Genomic DNA, 25459 nt, shown 5'->3' on the forward strand with positions numbered 1-25459 from the left:
CATCTTTGATACTCCTTGGCTTTTAGCTGTATCACTTCAAGCTCTGCCCCTGTGGTCACATGGCATTCTCCCCATGTGTTTCTGTCTTGATATGGTATGTTACTCTTCTAATAAGGACATTGTCATACTGAATGAGGGTACACCCTAATGCCCTCATCTTGACTGCATCTTCAAAAACCCTATTTCAAAGTAAGGTCGTGTTCACAGGTTAAGACTTCTACATATCTTTTTGGGAGACACAATTAAACAGTCACTAAACAAACCATTATAATCCACAATAAGATAAAAACAAACTGAGCAGGAGGAAGAATCTGACTTTAAGAGATACCACATTATAAAACAACAACAACAACAACAAAAAACAGAGCATGCAAATAAAAAATTATGGTCCTTTCCCAGAATAAATGAACAGAAACTGTCCCCAAGGAAACATAGACACTGGACTAGACAAAGACTTTAAATAAACTGTCTTAAATGTTCTCAAAGAGCAACAGGAAACCATGAACAAAAATAATAATAAAACCAGGAGAATGATGTCTGAAAATAAGATACTGAATAGGTAGAAATTATTTAAAAACCATGAATTTTGGACCTGAAGAGTACAATAACTGAAATGAAAATTCACTAGAGGATTTCAACAGCATATTTAAGCAAGCACAAAAACCAGTGAACTAAGATAAGTAAATTGAAGTTATTCCATCTGAGGAGCAGAAGGAAAAATAAGTAGAACTAAGATATCTGTGGGATGCCATCAAGCATATCAACATATGCACAATGGGAGTCATGATAAGAGAGGAGAGAGAAAGGAGTATAAAGAATATTTGAAGAAATAATGTTCAAAAACTTCTCAAACATAAAAACGTGAGTCTACACATATAAGAAGCTCAAGGAACTCCAAGAGGAATAAATGCATAGAGATCCATACCAAGACACATTATAATCAAACCATAAAAAGACAAAGAGAGGCTCAAAATCAGCAAAAGGAAGTGACTCCTCATGTACAAAGGCTCTATAAAAGATTAATAACCCACTTTTCATCAGAAATCATGATCTCCAGGAGCCAGTATGATGACATATTTAAAGTAACGAAATAATTAAAAAAAAAAAAAAAAACAAAAAAAAACCTGTTAGCCAAGAATCCTATATCTGGCAAAACTATCCTTCGAAAATTAAGAAGAAATTAAGATATTCCTAGATAAACAAACACTGAGGGAGTTCATTGCTAGTTGGCCTGCCCTACAAGAAATACAAAATACTTCAAGCAGAAGTGAAAAGACAGTAAATAGTATCTTGAAGCCATGTAAACGAATAAAGAACACTGGTAAAGTAACTACATAGGCAAACACAAAAGCCAATATTATTGTATTATTGGCTCATAACTCCTATATGATTTAAAGAAAAATGAGTAAAATAATTATAAATCTATGTTAATGGGGCACACAATGTATAAAGATGTAATTTTTTCAAATCCTAAAGGGAGAAGGACAGATATATGGGGGCAGGATATTTTATACTGTAGAAACTAGGTTAGTATTAATTCAGACTATATTAACTTCTTTAATGTATTATAATATAGTTTGAATTAATACTATTCAACACTTTTGCATCTTTAAATTTTTTCACAGTAGTATTTGGAAAAATAGGCCAGCTGTGGTGGCTCACATCTGTTATCCCAGCACTTTGGGAGGGTGAGGCAGGAGGATTGCTTGAGGCCAGGAGTTTGAGAACAGCCTGGGAAACATAGAGAGACCCTGTCTCTACATTTTTTTTTTAATTAGCTGGGTGTGATGGCACATTTCTGTAGTCTTAACTATGCAGGAGTCTGAGGCTGGAGGACCACTTGAACCCAGGAGTTCGAGGCTGCAGTGAGTCAAGATCACACCATTGCACTACAGCCTGGGTGACAGAATGAGACCTCATTTCAAAAAAGAAAAAAGATGTTAACTGTATTCCAAGGTTAATCACTAAGAAAATAAAATATGCAGAAAAGGGAATAAGAAGAAAATTTAAATGGTACACTACAGATCAGGCATGTGATTTATGCCTGTAATCCCAGCATTTTGGGAGGGCCAAGGTGGGTGGATCACTTTAGGTCAGGAGTTTGAGACCAGCCTGCCCAACATGGTGAAACCCCATCTTTACTAAAAATACAAAAATTAACTGGGCATGGTGGTGCATGCCTGTAGTCCCAACTATTTGGGAGGCTGAGGCATGAGAATCACTTGAACTCAGGAGGCAGAGGTTGCAGTGAGCTGAGATCACACCACTGCCCTCCAGCTTGGGTGACAGTGAGACCCTGTCTCAAAATGGAAACAAAAACAAAACAGGTATGCTACAAAAACGTCAAACAGAAAAGAAGGCATTAATCGAGAGACCTAAGAACAAAAAACATAAGCCATGTAGAAAACACATCACAAAGTGAAAGAAGCAAGGCCTTTTCTAAATCAGGAATTAATTTAAATGCAAATAATTAAGCTCTCCAGTTAAAAGGCAAAAGTTGGCAGAATGGATAAAACAGCACGATCCAACTATATGCTGTCTATAAGAGACTTATTTGCAATCCAAAGACAAAAATAATGTTGAGTGAAAAAATGGAAAAAAAATTATTCCATGCAGGATGTAAAAAAAGAGAACTGAGGTGACTGTATTAATATTAGACAAAATAGACTTTAGGTAAAAACTTGACGAGAGACAAACAATGATATTATATATTGACAAAAGAGTCAATGCATCAAGAAGATATAACGGTACAGATATTACACAGCTAGTCCCCAAATATATGATGTGAAAATTGATGGAACTGAAGGGAGAAATGGATATTTCTACAATGTTTTCAGACTTCAGTGTACCACTTTCAATAATGGATAGAACAACCAGACAAAAGATCAATAAAGAATTAGAGGACTTGGAAAGACATAAACCAAACTCCTAGCAGATATATACAAAGCACCCCACCTAAAATCAGCAGAATACACATTTTTCTCAAGTGGTCATGAAACATTTTCTGGGATAGATCATACATTATGGCACAAAACAGGTCTCAATAAAAATTAAAAAAATCACGTATCAACAGAAAGATAAAGTCATATGAAATGTTCTCAGGTCACAAAAAAATGAAACGGGGAAATCAGTAATGAGAAAAACGAAAATTCACAAATGTGTGGAAATTAAACAGCACACTCATAAAAACCAATGGGGATAGAAGTTACAGGGACGTTAGAAAATACTTTGAGATGAAAACATGATTCAGAATTCCTTTGGTACTAAAATAATAACAAAATTCTGTTGAGTGAACTAAAAAAATTGTAGTAGAAAATATCGAAGACAGTTTCCTACCCATCCTATACACAATACCCACCCCCTATAACTTAAATAAAACAGAACAACTTTCTCCTTTCTAGAGAAAACCACATTGGAAAGAAAGTCTCTGCAAGAAGTCTTGATACACGTGCTTTTACAAGGCTGTTAGATATTACTTCATTTTGGATTCCACATTGACTTGATCTGTTGATGATCATTCTATTGTATTTATCATCTCAAGAGCAAGCTGAGTGGATATAAAAAAATATAAGTTGAAATAAGAGAAGAAGCATTTTCAAGATATAATTTAGGTTTTTTTTTTGCAAATTACAATACAGTTGGCCCTTGAACAACACAGGTTTAAACTGCACGGGTCCACTTACATGTGAAAAAGCTCACAGATAAGCCATGTAGCCTAGAAATATCAAACAATTAAGAAAAATGTAGGTATATCATGAATGCATAAAATATATGTAGATATTAGTCTATTTTATCATTTACTACCATAAAATATATATGAATTTATTATAAAAAGGTAAAACTTATCAAAACTTACACACACAAACACAGACTGTACATTCACAGTGAAATGTAAAACAAAGATGCAATATTAAATCAAAACTGCATAAAGTTAACTGTAGTACATGCTGCACTACTGTAATAATTTAATAGCTATCTCCTGTCACTATTGTGGTGAGCTCATGTGTGTGAATATCTGCTTAAAATTCCAAGTGATGCTAATCATCTCAAAATGAGCAGTTCATCTCTCCAGTAAATTGTATATTACAGTAAAAAGTGATCTCATGGTTTCCTCTTATTTCTTATTATGTTTAGTGCAATACCATAAATCTTGAATAATACCATGGGACCTATGTGAACTGCCACTAGTGATGTTGGAAGTGCTCCTAAGATGCATAGAAAAGTCATGACATTATAAAAGTTGGATTGCTTGATATGTACTGTAAATTGAGGTCTGAAGCTGCAGTTGCCTGCCATTTCAGAAAGTTTCTTAAACAGATGGTGTAAACTTACAGTATCAATACAGTACAGTACTGTAAATGTATTTTCTCTTTCTCTTGATTTTTTCTTCTTTTTTTATTTTTAGATGGAGTCTCGCTCTGTCACTCAGGCTGGAGTGCAGTGGCACAATATTAGCTCACTGCAACCTCTGCCTCCCGGGTTCAAGCAATTCTCCTGCCTCAGCCTCTGGAGTAGCTGGGATTACAGGCATATGCCAACAAGCCCAGGTAATTTTTGTATTTTTAGTAGAGATGGGGTTTCACCATGTTGGCCAGGCTGGTCTCAAACTGCTGACCTCGTGATCTGCCCCTCCTTGGCCACCCAAAATGCTAGGATTACAGGCATGAGCCACTGCACCTGGCTCCTCTTGATTTTCTTAGTAACATTTTCTTTTCTCTGGCTTATTTCATTGTAAGAATATAGTATATAATACATGTAACATACAAAATATGTTTTAATTGTTTATGTTATCTATAAGGATTCTGTTTAATAGTAGGCTATTAGCTGTTTTTTTGAGAGTCAAAAGTTTTACGTGCATTCTTTTTAACTTTTTTTTTTTTTTAAGGTTAGTCAAGTGAAGCAGTTGGAGTGAAGAAGGAACAAAGAAATCTGGAACTGGTTGTGATCACCAGTTGTAACACTACTGCACCCAAACCAGCCTATAGATGCATTTTTGACTGTGATGGGGGTGACTGTCCCAATCCCAGAGTTATTCAAGGGTTGACTGCATTAATTCTTCCAATCAATAAATATGGAATATCTTTCCATTTTTCTGTGTCATCTTCAATTTCTTTCATCAGTGTTTTATAGTTATCAACCTGGAGTTCTTTCACTTCCTTGGTTAAGTGTAGTCCTAGGTATAATTTTTTTGTAGTGTTTGTAAATGGAATAGTTTCTTGATTTCTTATTTTAGATAGTTCACTGTTAGCATATTTCCTTCACTTCCCTGCCAGCTCCTTTCATTTGCCAAAAATCCCTGTATTTCAAAGTGATCAATTAAACCCAACAAAAATGAGAAAATTTTGTTGTTCTGTGACCCGATCAAAGGTTACTTTTCCTTCTTGTGAGTCTTTAACATCTTTGAATTGCTCATGATAGATATCATTGTCTAGATATATCCAGGCACATGTAAAGAATGCAATAAGATAAAAAAAAAAGTTTGAGATTCTCTGTTCACCTTTCTCTCTATACAGCCACATTTACTTCATTTTTTAATTTTCTTTTTTCTTTTTTTTTTTTTGCCTCTCCACTCTTTGAAACAGCCACATTTAACTTTCCAGTCACACTTAGTTGTAGTGTCACTTTAGAAAGGAAACAAAGAAAACAGAACAGGGAAGGAACAGAAAAAGGGTCAAGCGCTAATAGCCCCTGAGAACAGTTAACTGAATCCACTTACATATTTAAAAATAAATAAATTATTTAAAGTGGCAAGGTCTGCCTTGCGGAAGATTTTAGGAAGCGTAGTGCGTGAGAACCAGGTAGCTAAGACTACTTCCGCTTGACGGGGCGGGACGGTAGCCTGTTTCCGCTCGGGCATTCTGGGAAGTGTAGTGCAGGAGTCGTTGCAACCTTGTGCACTTCCGCTGCAGGAGGGCGAGGCAGCCGTCATCAATCCCCTCTGGGAGGTGAGTCAGCGCGGAACCTCTGCATCTACAGCGAGCTTTCCTGGCCTGGGCGTGGGACTCGCAGGTGCCTGCCTTCGCCCTCAGTAAAGAGAAGCCACAGAGGGCGGGGTCGATGTTTTGCTTGCTCTTTGCTTTTAGGGCGGTGCATGGGTCTCCAATTTGGGAATGGCTCCTGGTCGCACGTCTGGTTTGAGGGTGTCCTGGGCGCTCAAGTTCCCTGGTTTTCCCCACCTTCCACACGCTCTGCCGCCCTCTGGAAATATAATCTTGGCATATAATTTCTCCGTTTCTCCTCTGTAAAGTGAATTTCATAGTAGTACCTATCTGGTAGGAGTTTCGTGAGATTTACGTAAGATAGACGTAAAAATGCTTAGGACCGATCCTGGCACACACTGAAAAGGTGGCTGGTTGTTGCCAATCTCTTATTTCTTCCCGGAGAGGAGAGGCGTTCAGTCTCTGAAAGGTTCTGTGAGCCCGCGGTGGGTTCTGAGCTCCAGGTGCAGCGCCACTCACCCTTCTCTGATCCTTGCACTCCGCGGGGCTGTTCCTGGCTTCCTAACGGGGGGAGGGGGGCGTCAATTTTCTCTCCATCTTTTTTATTTTTCCTTCTCCTTTAAGGCATGAGTGTGTCTCACCTCCATGTGGTGCCTGGGGATGTCCACTGTCATTCATCCTGGACCAGAAACACAGTTTGGATATCTTCCAACCCCCTTTCCTTCCTCAGCCCTGACTAACCGGAGGGCTGCAGAGAGGAGGGTGTCGACCCCCTGACTCTTTGTAACATTGTCCCAACGTGAGAGGACTTAATACATGCTATTGCTATTTCTGCTCAGTTGGAGAACAGATTTCCTTCACTCATTAGCGATATTATTTTTCCTGCTGGGCAAAAGCTCAAATATTTATGGAATAAACGGGAGGTTGGATTAGGCATGTGTTCATGAATGAGTAATAATTGTTAATACAATGAGTGCCAGGGTCTCTTCTATAGGCTTTACATGCATTAGTTAGCTTAATCTTCATAACAATGATAATATTATCATTCCTATTTTACAGATGACAACACTGATGGGTAAAATATTTATCTTCCCAAAGTAAAACAACAGGAAAGAGCCTGAACTGGGAGTTTGAGCTCAGGCAGAGTGGGTTCTTGAACTTTGTGCCACACTCTCCTTCAGCCCTGAGAAATGTCAGTTCCATGGGGGTGCAGTGGCTCATGCCTGTAATCCCAACACTTTGGAAGGCTGAGGCAGGAGGGTGGCTTGAGCCCAGGAGTTCAACACCAGCCTGGGCAACATAGTGAGACTCCATCTCTACAAAAAAAATTAAAAAATTAGCTGGATGTGGTGGCACACACCTGTGGTCCCAGCTACTCGGCAGGCTGAGGTAGGAGGATCGCTTGAGCCCAGGATGCAGAAGTTGCAGTGAGCTGAGATCATGCCACTGCACTCCAGCCTGGAAAAGAGAATGAAAGTGTGTCTCAAAAAAATTAAAAATAAAAATAAAAAGAGGAAAAGAAATGGTTTCACAGCTTAGGCAATGACTGGGAGATGCTCAAGAGTAATAATCAAAGAAAAAATTTTTAAAGGATTTGCAGGGAAGAACTCTGAGGAGATGACATTTGAGTAAATACCTGACACTGCTATTAAAATAAATAAATAGATAGGGTTTACATTATCCACAATCTATGACCCTTTTATGAATGATTTCACTTTTTTTTTTTTTTTTTGAGATTGAGTCTCCCTCTGTCTCCCAGGCTGGAGTGCAGTGGCACGATCTCAGCTCACTGCAACCTCCCACTCCCAGGCTCAAGCGATTCTTGTGCCTCAGCCTCCTGAGTAGCTGGGATTACAGGTGCCTGCCACCATGCCCGGCTAATTTTTATATTTTTAGGAGAGACAGGGTTTCACCATGTTGGCCAGGCTGGTCTCAAACTCCTGACCTCAAGTGATCCACCCACCTCAACCTCCTAAAGTGCTGGGATTACAGACGTGAGCCACTGCGCCCGGCTTAATGATTTCACTTTTAAGGATGACCTTGATGTTAATTGAGCAAAGCAAATGAAATTAAAAAGCAAGAAGAAATTGACAGATAAAGTTCATCTTCTCCTCCCAATTAGGAATAGCCTCAGAATTTTGTAGCTCAAGAGAATCTTGGAGATCAATTAGTACAATCCTTGTCTGTGTGTCATTCTTTGATTCTGTGTGCATCAAATACTCACTATACTCTAGGTGCTTGGGATAAAAAGATGAGTAATTGTTCATTATCTCACAGGCAAAACAGATGCTTGATTTACTAATTATACCCCAAATGCCCCAGCTACTCAGAATGCTTCCAAGAGGAGGGATTACAGAGAAGGACAGGGAAGCTGGTCCTCTCTGGAGGCAGAGTGGCAGGAGCAAAGGCACGAGAGGACTTGACAACCTAGGAATGAACAAAGTCTGGAAATTCAGGTCTAGAAAAGTGGCCCTGGTACATATAGTGAGCAGAGCTGAGCCAGGCACTCCAGACCCCATTTGCTTTTTTCTACTAAATGTTGTGAAATGTCAAGTCTTGCAAAATCCTGTTACTGAGCAGAGCAGGAGGGTGCAGGGAAATATAGGACCAGAACAAAGGGAATTGGATGTTAAGAATTGATCTCTCCCTAGCTTTGAGAAGAGAATACATTGCTCTTTTCCCTACTAGAGTGTTTCTGCCTGAAGTAGGAGGAGCCGTGAACGGGAGTAGCTATCTGTATTGAACGCTATCTTGTATATACTCACTGAAACCTCTTAATAACCCTACGAAGTAGATGCTGTTGTTGTCCTCACTTTATGGGCAAGGAAACAGGCACAAAGAGCTAGTACGTCAGAAGAGTCAATTAGGATATTAGGTTCCTCATCATCTGGCTCCAGTATCTCTCAGCAGATCATTTTCAGCAGTTCACACCCTCCAACTCCCCTTTCTCTGATCTCTAAGACATGACTCCTTCCATGTCTTCATATTTCTGATTAGAGAAGGAGACACGATTAAGAGACAGGCTCCGGACTCAGCTGGATTTAGATGCAGTCTCACCTCACCAGCTCTGTGACCTTGGGTAACTTAATCTCAGTAATCCTCAGCTTCCTCATCCACTAAATGGGAACAACAGTCATCATATGTCATCACTTACTGAGAGCTTATATAATGTGCCCGACACTGAATCAACGCTTTTCCCCACTATTTTAAAAATTGAGTCATAATTCATATACCATATAATTCACCCTTTTAAAGTGTACAATTCGGCAGCATTTAGTGTATTCACAATGTTAGGTTGTACAACCATCACTATTTTCTAATTCAAGAACATCTGTATCACCCCCAAAAGAAACCTCCTATTCCCTAGCCATCATTCTTTACTATCTCCTCTCTCAGCCTCTGGCAACTATTAATTTATTTTTTGTCTCTATGGATTAGCCTAGCCAAGACTATTTGATTTGCTCACTTAATCCCAAAAGCAACTCTGTAGATTAGGATCTATTATTAGTACTACAGTATTTTTCACTTAAGTGAGACACATACTGTCAAACTTTCATTCAAAATTAGAAAAAACAATCGCAGAGACACATTTTAAATTAGTATTTCCTTACGACAGTGAGCATGGGAAAGGGAGATACACCACTAAGACTCTCCTGTCTACATGAAGAAAATTCATAAATATTTATACCTTTTATAAAACTGAACACTGATATCAATTAAATATTACAGGACAACAAAGTAGTAAGTAATGTAGCCAATCAGAATTATAGACTTTTCAGAGGTAAAGGTGAATTTCATAAGATAAAGCATTGTACAGTCTTTGAAATCTGGATGTTATAAAAGACTCTTTTGTTGGAAATGATGGCAAAAGACATTTGTAACAACAATTTTATGATGCATAATATCATCTGCTTTTGTGCAACTACAGGGAAATCATTTATAAGAGTTTCCATCTGTTCACACATTTGACCCTTATAATAATCTTGCAAGAAAGCACTATTTTTCTCATTTGCAGGTGACGGATTTGAGGAATGGGGAGGTTAATGAGCTTAAAGAGTTAGTAGCCAAGCCAGGATTTGACCCCAGACCTTGTGACCCCAGAATCCACTTTTGTAGCAAGTACATTCTGCTGCCTTTCATTTCCCACAGTGTCCAGTATGAGAATGATAACCCTGGAAACTACAAAGGGCTCTTATGTTAGGCTTGCTACTTAGAATCGGGCAGGTTGTTTACTGCAGAAAGGCCCCTGGCTGAGCGGCTAGTGATATGTGCTGAAGAAAGGGTCTTTTTTTTTTTTTTTTTTTGAGACAAAGTTTGGCTGTATTGCCTAGGCTGGAGTACAGTGGCACCATCTTGGCTCACTGCAACCTCCACCTTCCAGGCTCGAGCCATCCTCCCACTTCAGCCTCCAGAGTAACTGGGATTACAGGTGTGTGCCACCACACCCGGCTAATTTTTGTATTTTTTTGTAGAGATGGGGTTTCGTCATGTTGCCCAGGCTAGTCTCGAACTCCTGAGGTCAAGCAATCTGCTTGCCTCGGCCTCTCAAAGTGCTGGGATTACAGGTGTGAGCCACCATGCCCGGCCACCTTTTAAAAATTCACCCAGGACGGCCACGTGGGCTATGGCCTATTTCTCATGGCTTCTTTCTTTTCCCAGTTCTGCCTTCGCAGGACCCTGCCGTTCCCTAGAAGGAGCAGGAGAAAATGACCAAGTTTTGGGTGAGTTGAGTTTTGATTTTTATCTCTTAAAATGACATCTCTTTCCCTCAAAGATTAGACACTTTTTTTTCTCTCTTTCTTGAGAAAGATAAAGGAGGAAAACAGGTATTTGGGATCTGCTAGTTACTTGATTGTCGATTGGTTCAATTTTTTGTTTATGTCTTTAGCTTTTGTTTTGTTTTTAGTTTTGGTAGTTTATCTTCTTTATTTCATAAGTAGTGGTACAAAAATTCATAGATATCAAAAAATGGGAGAAAACGTCCACATTACTACACTAAAATACAAATCATCTATTTCCTCCATACTATTTTATATGTATTTACATATTGTGTGTCTTATATGTATACTTATCAGTGTATTTTACAGAACTACAGTCGCATTCTATATATAATTTTCTTTTTTCAGTTAATGTTATCACTAGAGTTTTGTATGATTTAGTGTTTCTTTATGTATTTGTCTGAGAAGGGTTTTCATTTTGTGTCTAATTTTTCAGAGGCTATGAACAAACATATACAATATTGTGTCTCTAAATGTTATTTCAATTTGCAATACTTTTTCATGAGGCTTTAAAAATGCAATACTTACTTACAAAATTACATATCTCTTAAGTGGTCAGGTCAATAACAGTTGTATATCCCACTCTGACAGTTGTATAATTGCATTAGCCCACCACTCAGAACAAGATATAGGACACTTATATTACCCCAAAAAGGTCCCTCCTGTCTCTTTCAAGTTAGTTCTTTACTCCCCAGAGGCATCCTCTGTTATCCCTCAGCTGAGGCCCTAAAGTCCATTGTGTCATTCTTATACCTCTGGATCCTCATAGCTTAGCTCCCATTTATGAGTGAGAACATACGATGTTTGGCTTTCCATTCCTGAGTTACTTCATATAGAATAATAGTCTCCAATATCATCCAGCTTGCTGTGAATGCCATTAATTCATTCCTTTTTATGGCTGAGTACTATTCCATCATATATATATATATATATATATATATATATATATATACACATACACACACCACAGTTTCTTTTCCCTTTTTTTTTTTTTTTTTTTTTTTTTTTGAGACAGAGCCTTGTACTGTCGCCTGGGCTGGAGTGCAGTGGCGTGATCCTGGCTCACTGCAATCTCTGCCTCCCAGGTTCAAGCAATTCTCCTGCCTCAGCCTCCCGAGTAGCTGGGATTGCAGGCACTTGCGACCACTTTTTTGTATTTTTAGTAGAGATGGTTTCACCATGTTGGCCAGGCTGGTCTCAAACTTCTGACCTCATGATTCACCCGCCTCAGTCTCCTAAAGTGCTGGGATTACAGGCGTGAGCCACTGTGCCTGGCCACACAGTTTCATTATCTACTCATTGATTGATGGGCATTTGGATTGGTTCCACATTTTTGCAAATGCAAATTGTGCTACTATAAACATGCATGTGCAAACACCTTTTTCGGCGTTGGTACTAAATTGACCCAACATTTCTAGGACAATTTCGTAGTATCAGTCAAGTTATAAAATACATATTCCGTGTGAGTCAAGGTTTACAGTGCTGGGGCATTTACTGCTGGAATACTTACAAATGTCACCAAATACACAGGGGTTATTTTTTAGTAGTATACACTTTTGATGTGACTGTGGAAAAGGAGTCTATGAGACTGGCATGTGGGATGGAGAAAAGGAGGAAGCTACTTAAAGTTGATTTGAGGCCTTCACAATCCAGAACATTTTCCTGCCTGTTCTTTCTACCTGCTTAGTGCTGCCTCTCTCCCAGTAGATATTGGCCATCAGATTGAGATTACATCTGCTTGATGTTGTAGGGGATGGTGACATTCAAGGATGTGGCTGTGGTCTTCACCAGGGAGGAGTTGGGGTTGCTGGACCTTGCCCAGAGAAAGCTGTACCAAGATGTGATGCTGGAGAACTTCAGGAACTTGCTGTCAGTGGGTGAGCACAAGCGCCTCAAATTGTAACTGAAAGTCAGCCCTCTGGACCGTCCTGCTTTGAATTATTTAAGACTTTGAGATGCTTAAAATGCTTCCCTGAACTTGGGGATGTGAATTTCCTAATTCCCCAGGGATACCTTGTCTATACTTTGTCTATTTTTCTCAAACTGCTGTTGTGAAATCTTGGTGGGCTTTGAAATCAGTTGGTGAGTTATATTGTGTTTAATGAAATGAAGTAGAAATATTATAGCTCCTTGTCAAGAACTGCACTCAGTGCAGCAAAAATTGTAAGCAGAAACAGGAAAGATGTGATCAAAGTAGACAATGGATAGGATCAGATTATCTGATCACTTGATTCAGTGATTGACACTTATGTATTTGTGTACCAGATCACAAATTAAAAGGTATTCAGATAGCAGTTCATGATCACAATTTTGAAAACTACTACTTAGAGCGCATGAAGATGGTAGTGTTGGAATTAAAATTTTTTACTATAATGCATTCACTTTATATATATGCCATTTCTTTTTCACAGGCTATCACCCCTTCAAACTAGATGTGATACTACAGTTGGGAAGAGAAGACAAGCTTTGGCTGATGGAGACAGAAATCCAAAGAGATGGCTGTTCAGGTGAGAACCATGCAGCTCTGAGTCTTTGCACGGTACAACCCAGTCCTCTCCTCCTCACCACCTCCTAGGCCACCCGCCTGGCCCAAGCCCTCAGCATTCATCACCCCGGTTTACTGCAGCAGCTTGCACATGACCTTCCTCCTTCTGCCTCCCTCCAGTCCATTCTCCACATAGCAGCCAGATCATGTAAGTCAGATCATGTTGCTCCTTGGCTCAAAACCCTTCTGCGACTTCCCATCTCACTCATTAATTCCGAAATCTGTATGAGCCTTCAGGGTCCTATGTGACCTGGCCACCCACTCCCTGTGAATTTATTTCCTATCCTTTGCCTTTCACTCACTTCTTTCCAGCCACACAAGACTGCTGTGTGTTTCTTATACATGCCCAGTGTGCTTTTGTTTTTTATGTTTTTTTAAAGACGGGTCTCATTCTGTGGCCCAGGCTGAAGTGCAGTGGTGCAATCATGGTTCACTGCAGCCTCGACCTCCCGGGCTCAATTGATCTTCTCACCTCAGCCTCCTGAGTAGCTGGAATGGGACTACAGGCACATGCCACTAAACCAGGTTAATTTTAAAAATACATACATATATTTTTTATATATATGTATGTATTTTTTTGGTAGAGATGAGGTCTTACCATGTTACCAGGCTGGTTTCAAACTCCTGAGCTCAAGCAATCCTCCCACCTCAGCCTCCCAAAGTGTTAGGATTACAGGCGTGAGCCACTGTGCCTGGCCTGCATGTATTTCTCTCTACCTGAAGCCCTGCTGTTCTGTCTGCATGGGATGTTCTTACCTCATACATCCTCTTGGCTCCCTACCTACTTCCTTTGTGTCTGGTCAGATGTCATCTCATCATAGAAACATCACAGAAACCTGCTTTGACTACCCTGTTTAAAATACCTATCCTTGGTTGGGCGGGATGGCTCATCCCTGTAATCTCAGCACTTTGGGAAGCCAAGGTGGGAGGATCACTTGAGGCCAAGAGTTTAAGACCAGCCTGGACAACACAGCAAGACCCCACCTCTACAACAAATAAAAAAATTAGCTCGCAGTGAGCTATAATTGTGCCACTGCACTGTAGCCTGGGTGACAGAACAAGACCCTGTCTCAAAAATAAATAAATACATTTAATTAAATACCCATCTCTTTATTCTGCCTTTGTGATTAACCATCAATCACCAGCTGACATATTCATGTATTATATTTTGTTTACTTTTTTATGATCTCTTTCCCCACTAGAGTGTAATTTCATGAGTGTAAGAATTTTACCTGTTTTCTTTTCATTTTTCTTTTTCTTTTCTTAGAGATGGGGGTCTGGCTTTTTCACCTAGGCTAGAGTGCAGTGATACAATCATAGCTTGCTGCAGCTCAAACTCCTGGGCTGGGACTACAGGAGTACACTACTGTGCCCAACACTAATTTTACCTGTTTTAAAACTGCTGATCCTTATTGCCTTTCATAGGCTTGGCACATAGTACACGTTCATTCGATATTTGTTGAATGAGTGACTGAATGGGTTAATGGACTGATGTCAGTAACGTCAGTTAATGGACGAATGGATAGGTGTTTTCATTTGAATAGTAGTGAAATGGCTCCCTCACAGCTCTCCCTAACCTGTGTTATCTGCGTGACCTTTGGTGAGAGTTGCCTTATCCATACACCCAGGGACAACCTCCCTGCGCTGCTTTCACCCCTCTCCTTCTATTCTTTCTCTTCCTTATTTCATTCCCCCTTTTCTTCACTCCTTCCTTCATTTATCTTTAATTTGAATATACATCATAAATACCTAAAATATACGAATTAAAGTCATTCCTACTTGACTTTACCCACCAAAACCCAAAACTAAATCAAACAAACAAAAAAGCAAACCAAAAACCCAAGAGAATCTCTCTGCTTAGCTGAGAGAGACAGACCCTGGATTTTGGAAGTAGCTGGGGTAGTAAAATCTTTTCAATCTTATCTTTTATTTTCTTGTATCTCCATGCTGCATGAAAGTTTACTGCATTGCAATCAGGAATGTTGGATGCTGACTTCTTTGGCTGACTGCCTCATTTTTTAAAATTTTCTTTTTTTTGTTTCTGACTGCCTCATTTTTGTGTACAAACCTAAACTTGGGAATTTGATCCCAGTTATTGCCATTGTCCTTTTTTTTTTTTTTCTTAATAGGTAGCTTCCCAACTTCTTCTTTGCCTCCTTGAGCAAATCTTTACTTTTTTTTCTTTTTTTTTTTTGAGATGGAGTCTTGCTCTGTCGCCAGGTTAGAGTGCAGTGGCACAATCTCGGCTTACTGCAACCTCTGCCTCTCAGGTTCAAGCGATTCTCCTACCTCCGCCTCCCAAGTAGCAGGGACTATAGAAGCACGCCACCACACCTAGCTAATTTTCGTATTTTTAGTAGAGATGGAGTTTCACCATGTTGGCCAGGATGGTCTCCATCTCTTGACCTTGTGATCTGCCTGCTTTGGCCTCCCAAAGTGCTGGGATTATAGGCACGAGCCACCATGCCCAGCCACAAATCTTTATTTTTTTTTTTTAATTTTTGGCCAAATTTTTATTGAAATATATACAGAAAACTGTACAAATTGTAAGTGTATAGCTCCCTAAATTTTCAGAAAGTAAAATGGCTTGTTTTACAGTTCTTTTTTACTGAGTTAAAATTTACATGTGCACACCTTAAGCGTGCAATTGGATGAGTTTTGACAAAAGGATATAACTATGTAACTTACAGCCCTTGGAAAACTGAACAAATCTGACAGTGTATTCTACCCTCACCTCTCTTCAGAGTGAACATCAGACTTTTTCAGGGTTTCACACTCTGCCTGTCCATCTAGGTACCCAGCTCCACCTACACAAAATATTCCTGAGGTCTATTTTCACTGGACAGAAGTACAAATTAAAGGGCATCTTCTCCCTCAAGGATCAATAAACAAAACCTTACAGAGAAGGGTGCTGAGTGGATCTCACCATCTTTACTTCTCCTGGAGAAAGTTCACAGGCAGGGAATAAAGAGGTGTCATTAAAGGACTATTTCAGCACATAGTTACTCTTCTGACGTATGTTCAGCCTAGTTATAATTTTTATGACACCTATGTTAGTCATCAATTATTGTATAACAAATTACTGTAAAACTTAGCACCTTGGCCAGATGCGGTGGCTCCCACCTGTAATCCCAGCACTTTGGGAGGCTGAGGCAGGCAGATCACCTGAGGTCAGGAGTTCGAGACCAGCCTGGCCAACATGGTGAAACCCCATCTCTACTAAAAATACACACACACACACACACACACACACAAATTAGCCAGGTGTGGTGGCGGCTGCCTGTAATCCCAACTACTGGGGAGGCTGAGGCAGGAGAATCACTTGAACCCCGAAGGCAGAGGTTGCATTGAGCTGATATCATACCATTGCACTCCAGCCTTGGGAACACGAGCGAAACTTCGTCTCAAAACAAAACAAAAACCTTAGCACCTTAAAACAACGAACACTGGTTTACAGTTTCTGTGGGTTAGGCATACGGGAGCAGCTTAGCTGAGGGGTTCTCGCTCAGGATCTCAAAAAGCTGTTGTCAAAGAGTGACGCAGCTGCAGTCCCCAGAAGGCTTGACTGGGACTGAAGGACCTGCTTCCAAGGTGGGCTCGTTCACATGGCTGTGGCAGGAGGCCTCGCATCCTTGCTAAGTGAGCCGTTCCCTAGGGCTGCTGAAGTGTCCTCAAAACATGGCAGCTGGTTCCCCCCAGACCCAGTGATTCAGGAGAGAGGAAGATAGAAGCACAGTGTTTTTATGACCTAGCATCAGAAGTGACACATCATCACTTCTGCCATATTCTATTGGTTTCACAGACCAAGCTTGATACAGTGTGGGAGGGGACTTCAAAAGGGAGTGGATTCCAACGGGGAGTGATCACTGGGGACCATCTTGTATCAGCCATTTAGGTTTATCAGAAAATTCAGTCAAACCAAGTGGCAACAATTTTCAATGCCTTTACTCTCCTATAGGGTGTGTCAGCTATGGGAATATGTTTTCTCATTTTTTTTTCACTTATCATGTTCACTAATTGAATATTATATACTTAGAACCTCATTGAAAAGGAGAATTCTCCCAAATCTAGCTCATCAAATGTATATTTTAAGAACTAAATTAAGGAAATAATGGTACTATCTTATGGGTTCATTCTCAAGACAGAGAAGATATTTTTCTATATTCTCTTCACTTTTGCCAAAGATTCTCTTTCTCTGAGAATTCTTGGCATCACTTAATAATCCACTTGTAAATGCTGAAGGAGAGATTCAGGCTTTTCTAACCATTTTGGACTTTTTATCATATACAGATGCAGGTTGTACAATGTAACCATGATTCTGAGGCTTACATATAGCCAGGATTTTGTAGATTTTATACATCTGCCATGGAAAAGAGGAGAGGATTTTTAAGTGATTATTCTTATGGACAAGGAGGTAAAGTTACTCTTCTATAACATCTTTCTAGGACATCTTTTTGTTGCTCTGTATGTGTATTTGACCACATACATAAGTCTTGGTATTGGCCAGGCATGGTGGCTCACACCTGTAATCCCAGCACTTTGGGAGGCCAAGGCAGGCAGATGACTTGAGGTCAGGAGTTCAAGACCAGCCTGGCCAACATGGTGAAACCCTGTCTCTACTAAAAATACAAAAAAATTAATGGGGTGTGGTGGCATGCACTTGTAGTCCCAGCTCCTCCAGAGGCTGAGGCGGGAGAATCACTTGAACCCCAGTGGTGGAGGTTTCAGTAAGCCGAGATCATGCCACCACACTCCAGCCTGGGTGACAGAGTGAGATTCCGTTTCAAAAAAAGAAAAAAACAAACAAAAACAAAACAATCTTGGTATACCTCTAAATGAGTCTCATTAACATTTTGTATATAGAAACCAGCCTTTTTTGTTCCCATAGGCATGAAAAAAACCAATGATAGGCCGGGCACGGTGGCTTGTAATCCCAGCACTTTGGGAGGCCGAGGCGGGCAGATCATGAGGTCAGGAGATCGAGACCATCCTGACTAACACAGTGAAACCCCATCTCTACTAAAAATACAAAAAAAAGAGCTGGGTGTGGTGGCGGTTGCCTGTAGTCCCAGCTACTCGGGAGGCCGACACAGGAGAATGGCGTGAACCCAGGAGGCAGAGCTTGCAGTGAGCCGAGATCACACCATTGCACTCCAGCCTGGGCGACAGAGCATGACTCCGTCTCAAAAAAAAAAAAGAAAAAAAAAAAAAACCAATGATAAAGTCAAGCTGAATTCTCCACTGGTTTATTAAGGTTTCCCAGTGTGGTCAACCTGTGAAATGTTTTTTATTTCTGAACAAATATTCACTTGTCTTCATTTTCATTTCTGAGTTCTCTTTATCATTCCAGGACACAGGAATCAAAATGAGATAGATATCCTTCAAGAAGTAAGATTAAGATTCCTTTCATATGAAGAACTTATATGCTGGCAAATATGGGAACAATTTACAAGTAAATTAACCAGTAATCAAGACTTCATAATAAATCTTCAAGGCCAGAGGTCCAAGTTGCTAAAACAAGGTGATTCCCCCTGTCAGGTATGGACAGGAGAATATTCAGGTCTCTGAAGATGAGAACTATACAATAAAGGGGCAAGGGGAGAGTTCAAATAGCATCAAAAATCAAGAGCTTCCAATGAGGACCACCTGGGATTTCTGGAGGAAAATGTATCTGAGAGAACCACAGAATTATCAGAGTAGGTGTCAGCAAATTGATGTAAAAAATAATCTCTGTAAATGTGACCATTGTGTTACGCAAAGGATTGCTCATCAACATGATGGTCATGGAGTAAACAAAAGAGAGAAAGCTTTTAGCCACAATAATTGTGGAAAAGACTGTGTGAAGGAATCATCCCAACATAGCATAATCCAATCAGGAAAGCAAACCTCTAATGAGAATGGAAAAGGCTTCAGTGTTAGCTCTAATCTTGAACTTCACCAGCAACTACACTTAGAAGACAAGCCTCAGGTAAGTATCGAGTATGGGAAGGGCATAGGTTACAGCTCAAGGCTTCCCAGGCATCAATGTGTCCACATAGGAGAGAAATGCTATCAGAATGGTGACAGTGGTGAGGGCTTCAGTCAGGGCTCACATGTGCAACCTCATCAGAGAGTCAGCACAGGAGAGAACCTCCACAGATGTCAGGTATGTGCCCAGAGCTTCAACCAGAACTCCTGTCTTCCCTCTCATGAGCTTACTCACCCGGGAGAGAAGTTGTGTACATGTGGCACGTGTGGGAAGGGCTTCCATCATAGCTTAGATTTTGACATTCACTGTGTAGATAGTGCTGGAGAGAGAGCCTGTAAATGTAAATGTGATGTATATGATAAAGGCTTCAGTCAGACATCACAACTTCAAGCCCATCAGAGAGGTCACTCTAGAGAGAAGACATACAAATGGGAAGTAAGTGACAGGATATTTAATAGGAATTCTGGTCTTCATCAGAGAGTTCACACTGGAGAGAAACCATATACATGTGAGGTATGTGATAAGGGCTTCAGTAAGGCCTCAAATCTTCAAGCCCATCACAGAATCCATACTGGAGAGAAACCCTACAAATGTGATGTGTGTGATAAGAACTTCAGCCGTAATTCCCACCTTCAGGCCCATCAGAGAGTCCATACAGGAGAGAAACCCTACAAATGTGACACATGTGGGAAGGACTTCAGTCAGATCTCTCACCTTCAGGCCCATCAGAGAGTTCACACAGGAGAGAAGCCATACAAATGTGAGACATATGGGAAGGGCTTTAGTCAGAGTTCGCATCTCCAGGACCATCAGCAAGTCCATACTAGAGAGAAACCCTACAAATGTGATGTGTGTGGGAAAGGCTTCAGTTGGAGTTCACATCTTCAAGCCCGTCAGAGAGTCCACACAGGAGAGAAACCATACAAATGTGAAGAATGTGGGAAAGGCTTCATCTGGAACTCATATCTTCACGTTCATCAGAGGATCCACACGGGAGAGAAACCCTATAAATGTGGCATGTGTGGTAAGAGCTTCAGTCAGACCTCACATCTTCAAGCCCATCAGAGAGTCCATACTAGAGAGAAACCATACAAATGTTTTGTGTGTGGTAAGGGCTTTAGTAAGAGTTCATGTCTTCAGATTCATCAGAGTCCATGATGGTGATAAATCCATTAATCATGATGAGTGTGATAGAGGTGCTCTTCAAGACTTAGACTTCTCATTTTCCTAGAAAATCCGCACAGCAGAGAACATTTATAAAATGTCATGTTTTAAGAATTCACGAGTGAGCTGAGTTTTTATAGTCATCCGAATTCCATTGAAGAAAACCTATTTTTTGTATGAATATGACCAGTTTCAAGCAGAGCTCAAAATGTCACAGTTGTCAAGAGAACACAAAACAGAGAAACCCTATAAAGAATGATACAATACATTTCAATCAGAACCTTCACATTCAATAAGCAATATGCAGGAGTGAAGACTTCAAAATGATAAGGTCAGAACTTTAGCAAAAGTATAATGAGGGACATGATAAAATCTGTGTCCACTAGAATCTAAGCTCCATGCAGGAACATTGTTTGCTGCTGTATGATCATGACCTTGAACCAGTACCTAACAAGTAGTGGCTTCCCTGGAATTGTTTAATTTGATAGGAAAAATCTATCATATATAGGACATATATTTGAACATTTTAGTGAGCTCAGCCCCAATTCGTCATTATAATTGTACTGGGAAAAGGATTCTTGCAAGAAGCCTTAAAATAAATTCAAGGAAATGACATTTAATTAAAACACAGAAAACCATGCAGTCTACAATTTGAGTAATATTTTAGCAATTGGCTTTTGTCCTCAGTTCAGCTTCATTTTTCAAGCAGTAACAGGCCAAAGTTTCTATCTGATCATTTAAGACTTTTTCCATACAGTGTACAGCTGTGCTATGTTTCTTTGGTGGGGGCTTTGCTATCTTTCTTTCTGGGAGCTTTTGTGATAGAAAGAGACTGAATGAAGAAAAAAATCCCAACTGGTTTTTAGTTCCATAAAGCTTCATGAGAAACGTTTTGCAAAAAAGGGGAACATCATATGGCATGCATTTTAGATGTTAGACTAACCTGTTAAGGACACAGCATTTTGGACAACACCCCACACTTCTCAGACACCATTACACGTTATGCAGTGTATAATGATCAAATCATAGTAATTGGATGAAGGGTTTACTCAGGTGTATTATTTAGTGGAGGTGGGAGAAAGTTTCCCACTGGTTTTTTTTGTCCTGAACCTTACCTTCCAGGACAATGAGTACTTAAGTTCCATGATATCTTGTTTCATGCTACCATCAGAAATACAGGGCCAATAAATGAAAAAGAAAAAATAAATAAAAAAGATAAAAACAAAGAAATACAGGGCCAATAATGCTCTGCTTTGTCACCACCAGATTACTAGGGTGGGCTGCTGGAGCTCATGGTTGTTTAAATCAAGATGTTTTCAATTGTGAGAAATAGAAAATCACACTCCAACTAGCTGGAACAAAATTTATTGGCATGCATAATTAAAAAGAAGAGGCTGGGCACGGTAGCTTATGCCTGTAATCCCAGCACTTTGGGAGGCTGAGGTGGGTGGATCACGAGGTCAGGAGTTCGAGACCAGCCTGGTCAACATGGTGAAACCCCGTCTCTACTAAAAATACAAAAATTAGTCAAGTGTGATGGTGGGTGCCTGTAATCCCAGCTACTCAAGAGTCTGAGGCAGGAGAATCGCTTGAACCCAGGAGGCGGAGGTTGCCATGAGCTGAGATGGCACCATTGCACTCCAGCCCAGGCGGCCGGTGTGAGACTCCATCTCAAACAAAGCAAAACAAATAAAAAGAATACAGGTAGGACAGGACTAGGTCTGGTTGAAATAGGGCTCTGGGTCAATTCTTCTGTGATTCCCTCACCTCTGCCCTTCTGGTTGAGTTGATTCCCATATTTGTTCATTCCAACCTACTGAGGAAATTTACTTAAAGAATAGATGCTCAGTTAACATTCTTATATCACACTCCCTTTTCTGTGCACTTCTAAACCAGCTATTTTTTGAACCTCTTTTTGCTCTTAGTCATGTAGAGACTTTCATTTTCCTAAATATATCATATCTAAATAAATATTCATAGAGGTACTGTGGGTTATGGTTTGCCATTTGAACCATGCATCAACCTTCTGGAGAATCTTTTAAAGTATATACATTTTTCCAGAGTAAAATTAATATTTTTTTCTAAAAATAAACACTTGAAATAGTTTTTATTAATATATTAATAGTTGTATATATTTATGGGATGCATGTGCTATTTTGATTTGTGCACATACAATGTATAATGATCAAATCATGGTAATTGGGATATCCATCACCTCAAACATTTATCATTTCTTTGTGTTGGGAACATTCTAAATCTTCTATTTATTTTGAAATATACAATAAATTATTAACTGTAGTTGCCCTACCTTGTTATTGATTAGATAGAATAAATAAGTTCTAGTGTTACTGACACTGTTCTATCTAATCATATTTTTGTACCCATTAACTAACCTCTCCATCTTTCCCTCACCCCTGTCCATCCCAACCTCTGATAACCACCATTCTAAATCACTTCCTCCTTGGGATCAATGTTTTTAGTTCCCATATAGGAATGAGAATATGTAAAATGTGTCTTTCTATGCCTGGATGATTTCACTTAACATAATATCCTCTGGTTCCATCCATGTTGCTACAAATGACAGGAGAAAGAAAATGTGGTATATACACACACAATGGAATATTGTCCAGCCATTAAAATAATAAAATCCTGTCATTTGCATCAGGAGATTGTCTGGCTTTTGTTTTTATTTATTTATTTATTTATTTATTTATTTGAGACAGGTCTCAGTTGACCGGGCTGGAGTGCAGTGGTGCAATCTTAGTTCACTGTAGTCCCAACCTGCCGGACTCAACCAATCTTCCTCAGCTTCCTGAGTACCAGGGACTACAGGCATGCACCAACATACCCAGCCAATTTTTTATAAAGACGGTCTCACCATGTTGCCCAGATTAGTCTGAAACTCCTGAGCTCAAGCGATTCTCCTGCCTTGGCCTCTCAAAGTGCTGGGATTACAGGCATGAGCCACTGCACCTGGCCTGAATAATTTTATCTATATATACTTGGTCTAAAGAGAAAAAGACCTGCAAACAAATCATGAACACTAACAAAGTTTGTTATGTGCATTCATGTTATTTGGCAACTCCAAAACTACTTGCCATGTACTGGAGAACTGAACAGATGAGTAAACATACTGATGATGCTGGGGGCCGATTTCTGACTCTTAGAGAAAGAAGTAAATATGGAATGGGAAAATACCTTAGCAAGAATCCTGCAATACTTATTTAAAATGAGAGGGATCATTATTTTGCACAGACACACACACACACACGACTATTATCCCAATAATGATTAGTATGCACAGCACCCAGATCTGGGTTTCTAAGTATCATTCCCCACTAAAAGCAATCAGAGCTCTACAGAATCTGTGGCTGGGACAGGGAATATACAAGATAAACCTAATATATTATTGTACCAGAAAACAAAGGTTCATATGGACAACAGACAGGTAGAGAGATATGGGGGTAGGGGAAGGAAAAGCTCTTCTAACAAACAGTAGGATGCCAATTCCTAAAAATAGAAGGAATGACAGAGTCAGAAGGTCATCATTTTGCAGTCATCACAATAATAATTGATTCAGACAAGAATCATCAATGAACACTAAAACTAGTGGGTGAAAGATGAGATCTTCCACACAAATTGCTCAAAGATCTTCCCGCAAATTGCTTACCAATTTCAAAGCCAAAATAGCCATTTTTTAGTGGAAAAACCTGGGAGACACCAGTTTATACAAGTTATCAATGCTAACACCAACAAAACACATCATGTGTTTCCTATTGTGATACACTGAGAAGTATGCATTATTCATGCAATACTCAATCTACAAACATTTAACTTGAATCTAATCATGAGGACTCAAACGCAAATTTAGGGTTGTTCTACAAAATAGCTTATTGTCTTCAAAAAGGCTCATGAAAGAAAAAATGGCTATGGAACTGATCTAGGTTAAAAACTAAAGAAATATGACAATGAAATCCAGGGCATGATACATTTTAGATTGGACCCTGAACTAGAAAATGCTATAAACATTATAGGACAACTGTGGAAACTGAATAAACTCTGTAGATTAGGAAACATTACTATATCAACCTACAATGGTCTTAAAATATGTTTACAGATTATTTTCCTACCCTCTTGATTGTGGATAGGGTTAGAACTGAGGCAGAAGTGATGTTGGAACTTCCAACGCTAGATTAGAAAAGGCCATAGTACATGTGCTGGCTTTTATCTGGATACTAGCTTTGAGCCACCATGTAACGTCCAGTTTCTGTGAAGTCACCATGCTGAAGAGGTCACATGCCTGAGGAATCAAAGCTGTGTCGTCCTCTCAGTTCAGGCAGTAGACGTGGAAATGAACAGGTTTAACTGCAATCACATTAGAGACCCCAAGAATATGTGGGATTCTTTTGTATTATTCTTGCATCTTTTCTTAATGTTTAGAATTAATTCAAAATAAAAGTTTTAGAACATTTAAAAAACATTACAAAAATGTTAAAAATTACTACACTGGCCCCCTTAAAGTAACAAGATCATATGCATACATACATATATACACACATCAAATACACATATATACACATTCATACAAAATCCTGTCTCTGCCCACTTTCCTAAACATATTCTGAGTAACTACCAATGTCAATAATTATAAATTTACCTCCTCTCATTTCACTCTGTATTCCACTGAATGGATAAGTCATCAAATATTTTGTCAGTCCAACTGATAAATGCAAATTTTGCTATTATCAACAATGCAACTGTGAATATCGATTTACATACATCTGTAACCGAGTGTCTCAGTCTTCAAATGCATCTTAAAACTTTTTTCCCTTTCCTTCCTGATATGGTTTGGCTGTCCCCACCCAGATCTTGAATTCCCATGTGTTGTGGGAGGGACCTGGTGGGAGTTAATTGAATCAAGCGGTCAGGTCTTTCCTGTGCTGTTCTCATGATAGTGAATAAGTCTCACAAGATCTGATGGTTTTAAAAAGGGGAGTTTGGCTGGGCGCTGTGGCTCACGCCTGTAATCCCAGCACTTTGGGAGGCCATGGCAGGTGGATCACGA

General features: G+C 39.7%; 2 protein-coding genes across 3 annotated transcripts in view; both read left to right on the forward strand.

The window, feature by feature from the left end:
- LOC105463821 (zinc finger protein 227) overlaps nucleotides 1–5087 on the forward strand; it is a 41986-nt gene extending 36899 nt beyond the window's left edge. Inside the window, exon 7 of one of the 2 annotated variants that reach the window (XR_011617620.1) lies at nucleotides 4886–5087. The gene's annotated coding sequence lies outside the window, so the exon portion shown is untranslated. Of the gene's footprint in view, nucleotides 1–4405; nucleotides 4433–4885 lie in introns of those variants that run through there. The other variant, XR_011617619.1, reaches the window with a different exon arrangement.
- A 782-nt stretch (nucleotides 5088–5869) lies between these two features.
- LOC105463822 (zinc finger protein 233) lies at nucleotides 5870–25197 on the forward strand. Its single transcript, XM_071087077.1, is given in 6 exon segments — nucleotides 5870–5945; nucleotides 12468–12594; nucleotides 13129–13224; nucleotides 18613–18814; nucleotides 18816–20359; nucleotides 20362–25197. Coding segments are annotated over 5 exon segments (2049 nt in total). The 5' UTR covers nucleotides 5870–5945; nucleotides 12468–12470; the 3' UTR covers nucleotides 20445–25197.
- Nucleotides 25198–25459: the final 262 nt, after the last annotated feature.

This window comes from Macaca nemestrina, chromosome 20 (genome assembly GCF_043159975.1).
Source record: "Macaca nemestrina isolate mMacNem1 chromosome 20, mMacNem.hap1, whole genome shotgun sequence".
Taxonomy (NCBI): domain Eukaryota; kingdom Metazoa; phylum Chordata; class Mammalia; order Primates; family Cercopithecidae; genus Macaca; species Macaca nemestrina.